Below are 8,760 nucleotides of genomic sequence, written 5' to 3' on the forward strand. Positions count from 1 at the left end.
TGTTTGTACTATCCTGCTAGACCACCCTCTCACGAAATCAGCACGACACGCGTGAAAAATGTCCAACCTAGCCTCTTTTGGGGGTGATTAGGACCAAAGTGAACATGGGGATAAATTTAGGATATGCGAGCGCGTGGGCTAAAGTGAGCATACGGAACAAGTTCTGTTTTTTTTTTGAGTGGTCGGAACAAGTTCTCGTATCCCTTGGTGCATTTCACTCAAAAAAAGAGAATTACCATTAAGTACAAAAACCCAAATTCAGGCCCAGCGACATCTTTCGGCCCGCGCCTTACTCACGGGCTTCATCCGCTGCGCTCCGACCAAGTCTTGACGGCCCAACGTGGACGCTCGCACAGAGCCCCCCGAAGCTTCGGCGAGGACGATGGACGGCTGCGGCGGCGATGGCCGCCGGCCTCGCGCCGTCTTCATGGCCTTCGGCACCCACGGCGACGTCTTCCCAATCGCTGTATGCTCCTCCCCTCTCTCTCTGTGTGGTGCGTGTATTCGGACTCGGGCGTATAAGACAACCCTCTTTGCCGCTGACATCAAGTGAAGAGGGGAGCGATGAAATTCCACCTGATTCTAGAGCATCTAGCACATGATTGCTGTTGCATTCGATGCACCTATTACTGAGAAGTTGAGCCACACCAATCCATCAGATCGATATAGTTTTCTGTTTCTCTAGATGGAAAATCGATATAGCTTTGGTATACCACATTTATATACTAAATGTTGAGTGATGTAAAGATGAATACTCAAGAAACATGACAATTTTAACCTTCTGAGAGCACTATACCTTGAATTTCACTACTCCTTTTCTTCTTCTTAGGGCCTTGCTGCAGCGTTTGCTAATGACCAACGGCAGTATACTGTGGTGTTCATCACTCATTCAGCACACCAGGTCTGGATCTTGTGAAATTAGAACTGTCAAACTGTGATAAAACTAGTTCATGTTTGACCTCATGCATTAAATTTGATGCAGAGTTTATCCACACATCTAGCAGCCAGTAAAGTTAGGTACATGCCTGTGGCAAGCCCACCTGCCCTTGCTGCCGAACAACTTGATAATATTTCATGTAAGCGCTATGAATTTAAGTACTCCGCTGTCAAATACAAATTTTCTACCTTAAGTTTATTTCCAATGTGATTTATCATGGAAATCTCTTTCTTAGATGATTCTGTTCAATCGAACGCTGGTCCTATGTCATTTTCACGGCGGAAAGAGATCATTCAGACGGAGCATAGGAAAGCATGTTTAGCTTCTGTCGAAGAAGTGTTTGGAAATGATCCGAGCATTCACAGTGACTTCATTGTGATCAATTTCTTTGCCCTGGTGAGGACCTCACTAACAGCATAATTATCATGTTTGCTAAAAGTTAAGTGGCGGGGCTCCTTGTTCAAGTTTCAGCTACAAGTTGTGCAATTTAATGCTCTGATAGTGATTTGCACTGGAATAAGACAGAAATTTTGATGCACAATTGATGTCGAAACTAAAGAATTTCAGCAAGCATCATTCACTAGAACAGATCCTTGAGAATATCAGTTAGTCAGTTCTATGTAGGAACTAATGCAGCTATGAAATGCGTTGTGTGGTTATAATATGGGTTTATCTCATGCTTTAGGAAGGTTGGCATCTTGCAGAATTGTTTCAAGTTAAGTGCATCATTGCTGCTTCTTATTTTCTTCCATATAGGTAATTTGGCTTATATTTGCTTCAATTTCACATCGAAGCTGTTATCTTGTATTGATTTTATGAGGGATTGCACACTCATTTTGGTGTCTTCTTCTTGACTCCTGTTTGTTTACGTGCTTTCATTTCTTTGTGCAGTGCCCCTTCATCATTTGAACGCCAATTTAAGCAAAGTTTTCCTCTTCTGTACAAGTACTTTCAAGAAGCTCCCCCGAACACAGTACAAATTCGCTCCTCTAGTCATGATGATGCTTAATCATACATCCCTCTTGAATTATTGTTTGGTTTGGTTTGGATTTGGTGACTATCTCAACTGCAAACAATATTAAATTTGCAACTCTATTTAACCTGTCTGCTGGGGCACATTATCTTCTTCTCCATGGAGGATAATTTCATGACCACTTTATCATTTACTAAAGCCTAAAATTCAGCATCGTATGTCATGGAAGAATAAACTGCAGAGCAAACCTGTCACTAGCAGTTCCTGCAGATTGATCAGTATGTTAACCAGATTCTTACAACTATACTAGCCATCACGTATCCAATTACATGGGACCATGCCAGTTTCTACCATACTAGTTCTCCAGCACAAAGATTGCGGGTTCTCGAGTGGTAGTGCTTTGATATCCATGAGTGTTTCTGTCTTTCTTTTGATGACCTTCTGTTTTTTTTATTGGTGGGGAACTGACCTGCTGATGCATTGCCTGCTTTGCATTTGTCATTGGTGTTTTAATGATGTAAATAATGGCAGGTCTGCTGGACTGACATTACCCATTGGATGTGGGCGCTTTTCATGGAAAGTTGGGGATTGTGGAGAAATGATTGCCTAAATCTTAGTCCTATTCCTTATACAGTGAGTGAATGTGTTTAATGATGTTTCTTTTGTTTATATACCTGGAATGCAAACCTGTTCAGCTCATATGCGAATGTGATTAACTGATTACCGCAGGGACATTACTGAGGTTAGCTTTTCTTGTAACTACAGGATCCAGTAACAAATCTTCCTTTGTGGCATGTACGTGCAGAGTCGCCATTGTTGTTGTAAGATTTGCAATATATCACCTTTTGAGTATGAATATTGACCCTGTAAATCAATAATAATATGTATTAAATGACACTTTCATATTTTATGCTCTGAAACTTCGGCTTCCAATAAGGCTTGCGTTGACGCTTTTGTCTAAAATCTTGTTATCGTCAGCGGATTATTTGTAAACCCTACGTCAGCGAGAAGTGATGGTACTTATTAATTGGACTAGGAAAAATTAGTAAATACAAAAAAAAAATGAAGTGTTACAACTTCCTTCAATTATAGTTATACTTGATAAATAATTCTAGCAATTTGGTTGCTACTTGAGCAGGTATGGTTTCAGCAAGGAAATTGTCGAGCGCCCAGGTAAATTCTGATTAGTCCTGGATCTCCCTTCAGTTGTTTATACTGTAGCTCATAGATCGAGAACTTTCCATACTAATTTCCATCATATAATGGCAGGATATTGGCCCTCAAGTGCTCATATTTGTGGCTTTTGGTTTCTTCCTATGGCTTGGCAGTTTTCTTGTGATAAATGCAGGGAGTTATTCTCTGGAGATTTCAATTCTCCATTTGAGGGTATTCTATGTGCAAATCATGCTGGCCTGGAAGACTTCCTCATGGGAAGTTCTTGTTCGTCTTTACCTATATTTATAGGATTAAGTTCCATTGGCAGGTGTGTTTCTTATCATGGAAATTTTTATTTTCTATATTATGCATGGTCATGTCTCTTACCGTTGATATTTTTATATTAGTGTTGTTACAGTTGAATTAAATGATTTCTATAATGTGTAAGTGATTTCTAACCATTTTGGTTCATGCTATCAATCTGCTGCAGCATGGGGTTTCTTAGAAATCCTAAATCATTTCTAATGGTGATTAAAGCTGTCATAGAGTCAACAGATTACAGATTTATCCTTTTCTCATCTGGATACCAGCCATTGGATTCAGCAATCAGATCTGTTGCTTCTTTAGCTGTAGAATCAAGTGTTGAGGCACCTGCTCTTAGTAATGACAGCACTCTCCTTTTCAATAATCGACTCTTTTGCTTATCTGGGTGAGTTCTAACGTGATGGCGCCCATTCATCTTGGCGAAATCGACAGATATTTTGGTCAACTGTATGAGTATATGACTACTATTTCAGATCAATACCGTATAGCTGGCTTTTCCCTAAATGTGCAGCTGCTATTCATCATGCTGGCAGGTAATAAAGTTCTCAATTTTTCAGCGACCAAGTTTCTGAATAATATAGTCTTCCACAAAATAATTTACTTCGGTTTGTGCTTCACAGTGGATCTACAGCTGCTGCACTATTTGCTGGAACCCCTCAGGTGATTACAACATCTGATGTACTTAGATATGAAGAATATTTTTTTTTGTTCAATTGCTGTGGCAGTGCTATGTGCTGATAGTTGATATGCTGTAGATATCTTCCATATCAGTATCGTTGAGACAGTTCATAGGCTAGCTAGATAAGTGCATACTCAAAAGAAATAACGCAATTGTTCCACTTGAGAGTCGTGTTGTGACTTTGCTTTTTAATTAAGAACAACGACTGGTTAACCCAGTGCTATGGGAAAAAAAAGGACAGACATTTGTTTCACCTTTTGTAGCTCATCGTAATAGCATCTAGTTTTGAAAACAAATGACAGCTTGCCAAGATACCAGCAAAATGTCACCATCGATCTAAAGCGACAATTCATCCTGAGCACAATGAAAAATAAGGAATATTAGTAATTCTTGTGCTTGCAGGCGCTAAAAATTCTTGTGATGTAGCATGCAACTGACATTACATCGTTGGCATTTATCCTTTTTGATAACAAGATGGAAGTAGTTAAAACCCCTGAATCAAAGTAACGTCCATCTTGTTTTCAGCAAGAAGTCTCATTTATGAAACATTTATGTAGCAAAGCTGAAGTTTCATGCTTATAACATCCATCCCTTGTTTCCAGCAAGAAATAACATGCACTCAGTATTTGTGTGCGAAAGCTGACAGTTATATGTTTGTTCAAACAATGTGTTATCTTCTAGAAGTATTGACTGTTGTAAAATTATGCTACCAGTTGCTTTTGGAGGTTACACGTTGTACTAAAGAATATCATCATGCAGGTTGCATGCCCTTTCCTGCTGGACCAGTTTTACTGGGCGGAGAGACTACACTGGTTAGGGGTGGCACCTGAGCCCCTTAAAAGACAACATCTAATCCCAGATATAGATGATGCCGCGAGCGTTAACAAAGCCGCAGATGTGCTCCTTGGAGCTATCAGATCAGCATTATCACCAGAAATTAAAGCTCAGGCAACTGTAATTGCTCAGAGACTTGCTTCCGAGGTGTGTTTTCTCCGATTGTTGTATCCATAACATTTGAGCACTTTGTTTTAGAAAGGCTGAGAGTAAAAAATTTCTCGCATTGATATCATTCCAGGATGGGATTGGTGAAGCCCTCAGGATCTTGAAGGAGAAAGTTTTGCCTTAAATAAAATTTGAGCAGTAAGAAGAGGAAGATATACCGAGAACTAAAAACCATGCAAAAATAGTTTTACCAAGCGTAGATTTTGTGTGTGCCCCCATTGATTTCTTGCCATTGTCTTGGAGCACTGAAATATGTACTCCCTCCGATCACAAATATAAGATGTTCTAGTAACTTTTTTCTGAATCAGATGTATATAAACATGTTTTAGTTGTTTGTTCACTCGTTTCACTCTGTATGTAGTCCATATTGAAATATCCAAAATATCTCTCTTTTGTAAACGGAGGGAGTAACGATCATATTCGTTTTCCTTCACAAAAACAGAACTTGGACTGCATGTTTTTTATTTATCAGGAAACTACACATTTTTAGCAGCGGAACTTGCACTCTTTTCTGATATAGCAGCATAAATGATGGAATGCTAAAAATCTGACATCTGACGTCAGATTTTTTAGGCATGGCATATCAAAGGTTTTTTTTATGGCAAATTATATTGTTGCAAGGATGGCAATTTTCTTTTAGCTAGCATGACAATTTCTGACAGAAAAAAAAAGAACATGGCAAGTGATAGAGGCGAGGGCCCCGATCTTTCGATGAGATGATAATTATCGATTTGCTGGAGACGACTTTGACGATCCGACTACAAACGTGCACGACGTTGTGTCTTAGCAATCGCTAGACCAATCTCCCGAGGTTACTGACGATGCTGGAAGCATGATCAGCCTGACCACGAAGGTCTATTCCTGCACGCAATCGAAGAACAAGCAAGAATATGATAATGCAATCTGAATATTACGAATATATATGAAGTATTGATAATGGTGGGGATCCGTAAGTGGTCTTGGTCTGGTCGTTGGACACAAACGAAATACACGAAGTTGCAATGGCTAACTTTTAACTAAACAAATCCTCAGTAAAAAGCTACTAGATGGATCTACTTATATAGGAGCAAGGGGTGGCGGCCAAGGAGGTGGAAGGACGTCCCAAGGCAGCCTAAAACTAACCCTAGGTCGTACAAGGCTCATGGGCCCAAGTGGAGGTGGTGCAACACCTTTGGACTTGTTGTTTGACTCAGATTCTACTGCAGCGTCAGATTGTTTCATCGATATCTCAACGCTCCGGACGAATTTGAAGGTGATTCCAAATGGGTTGGAAAGAGCACGAAATCTACTTTCCAACAAAAAAGAATCACCCAATTCGGAGTCCGTATGAAAAAGTTGTTGACGTTTTGAGTCAGGTATGTCTGTGCAGTCCGAATCTGAATCCAGAACATAAGAGATTTGGACTCTATCTTCTCTTGGCCCAAAAATGACGTGAGAGGACTTTTTGAACAGAACATAAACTTCTCCTTTCCCCTTATCTTCATATGTGGATTGTACAAATGTCCCATACACCTGCAATTAGACAAAACACAAAAGTGTGTGAAGTATTTTTGTTCTGGATAATATAAATAGATTATTGAATAGTTTGCACTAGAAATCACCTAACAAATATGCAATATTTTTGGTCATATTAGGTAGTCATGTCCTCACCAGCAAGGATTTGCCATGCTTGCTAAAATAATTTATCATCCTCGTGACAACATAATTTGCCATGCTAAATATCTGGTGGGAAAGGAGAGGATCAAGCAAGGGGCAAATGGTCAAAACTCCAAGCAACACAACTTTTGCCGTTCATGCAATAACAGGCAATTTGACAGCTAAGCCAAGGGACAACATTGATGTGAAGCTTACGCGGGAAAAAACAGGCCAAGGATCATACAAACTAAACACTGACACCTTGTTCTTTGAAAACGGCGTCGGAGCAATTGCTGCGATCATCAGGAACTGTCGAGGAGAAGCAGTGGCAGAACCGTTCACATATGCTGATAGCGTGACTACAGCAGAAGCGTTGGCTCTTCGCCGAGGTCTACAACTTGTCAATCAAATGGGCTGCTCCGGGGTGACGGTTGAGTCAGATTGTTTGGAGATTATTTCGGCATGTAGAGGCGAGGTTGACATTTTGGCACCATATTCTGCGATCTTAGCAGATTGCTTCGGGTATGCCCATGACATTGCTTCAATTCAGTTTCAGCATTGTCCGAGGGAGGCAAATGGCTTGGCACATTTCTTAGCAAGACATGCTTTTGATTCAAACCTGATGTTTAGTTGGGACGATGATCCCCCTAGTTTCCTTTTACCACATGTTTTGCATGATGTAATTCTCATTAACTCATAATATAGGGCCGAGCAAGTTTTCCCTTAAAAAAATTTGCCATGCTAAAAGAAATCTGACATTCGATTCATGGTGGAATCCATGATGAAAATGTGTCATTGAGCTTGGGCTCCATGGAACCCATATTTTATTTTAGAAAAATGAAATGAAAAAGTTTCCAAAATATCTTAACAAATTCCACATGTATATATAGATGCATTCTATGTATCTGTAAAATGTTATTATGAGATACTTTTAAATGCGATCTACAAAAAAAACTTGTTTTGAAAATAGCAAAGCACTGTTTGCTAATCATATGCTAAAGTATTACAAATCCACTTTTTTTTCTTTTTTTCAGCTCATATGCTAAAGTATCTTGTAATGAAATTATGTTCATATGTAAAATATATTTATTAATACATGTGGATTTTCTAAAGAATTTTTTGAGGCCTAGATGACAGGCGACGCTTATTCAAAAAAAAACCCGAAAAAGCTATAGAGATGACGTTCTCTACGAATGTTTTTTTAGGGAACACTCTTTAAGTGCCCCTCTAGCAGATTATATAGATGCATGAAATTCACATAACATAAGCATGCTGCAATAGTTCACATTCAAAATCATGCGTAATATAAAGAATATAAAGAGGTAGCAAGTTTGCCCCTACGAATGTGCAATCAAACACAAGAATACATGATCAAACCACGACCGGCCATGATCAAATCAAGCAATATCATTGTTGCCAAGATCGTCGCCACCATCACTGGCCATAGCACTACAATCATCATCTTCATCAAAATTGACCAAAGAATGATCACTTTGCTTCCAGGAAGCACCGCCATCTTCGTTGGCCGGAGCATCAACATCAACTCCATTGGCCGAAGCACCACCACCTCCAAAAACCCCACCACCACCACCTCCACCTCCAAAACCACCACCACCACCATTGCAGAAACATCTACCACCTCCAAAACCCCCACCACCGGAGCTCACCGGGCTGCTCAAAGGAGATCTTGAGGGATTCTTTGTGGGCCTGTCGAGGTGGGTAATTCGGGAGTAGTCGCTATATGCTCTTAGGTGCCGTGGACGGATCATCCGACGTGTGGATGCACCGCTATTATAAATCTGCGGACTTAGAAAATCTCTTCCCTCCCCTTTATTAATGAATGATACGCACACTCATGCGTATTTCAGAAAGAAAAAAAACCCACAACCATCACCATGTCCGAGACCACCATCACTGGCCGTAAGATTTTGAAGCTCCATCCTCCTCCAGCACATAGTCTCCATTCTTTTCATCTCCCAAGATTCTCTTGTCATTGAACCCATGCCCTCTGATGGAGGGGCAGCACGGAAGGGGCGGAAGTTTCCCTCCCGCCAA

General features: G+C 40.3%; 1 protein-coding gene across 3 annotated transcripts; it reads left to right on the top strand.

The window, feature by feature from the left end:
* Positions 1-251: 251 nt before the first annotated feature.
* On the top strand, positions 252-5,410 carry LOC123127292 (O-mycaminosyltylonolide 6-deoxyallosyltransferase). 3 transcript variants are annotated; one of them, XM_044546941.1, is made up of 15 exons: positions 252-466; positions 830-901; positions 983-1,076; positions 1,173-1,333; positions 1,623-1,693; positions 1,829-1,910; positions 2,442-2,543; positions 2,676-2,731; positions 3,049-3,083; positions 3,180-3,393; positions 3,556-3,774; positions 3,863-3,922; positions 4,010-4,049; positions 4,828-5,049; positions 5,144-5,410. In XM_044546941.1, the coding sequence occupies exons 1-15, from the start codon at positions 383-385 to the stop codon at positions 5,192-5,194; spliced, it is 1,563 nt and encodes a 520-aa protein (XP_044402876.1). In that variant the 5' UTR covers positions 252-382; the 3' UTR covers positions 5,195-5,410. The 3 variants fall into 3 exon arrangements, with proteins under 3 accessions (XP_044402876.1, XP_044402878.1, XP_044402877.1); XM_044546943.1 differs by lacking the exon at positions 3,556-3,774 and having other exon boundaries at positions 312-466; XM_044546942.1 differs by lacking the exons at positions 1,623-1,693; positions 1,829-1,910 and having other exon boundaries at positions 312-466.
* The last annotated feature ends 3,350 nt before the right edge of the window (positions 5,411-8,760 follow it).

The sequence above is a fragment of the Triticum aestivum genome, chromosome 6A (assembly GCF_018294505.1).
Source record: "Triticum aestivum cultivar Chinese Spring chromosome 6A, IWGSC CS RefSeq v2.1, whole genome shotgun sequence".
Taxonomy (NCBI): domain Eukaryota; kingdom Viridiplantae; phylum Streptophyta; class Magnoliopsida; order Poales; family Poaceae; genus Triticum; species Triticum aestivum.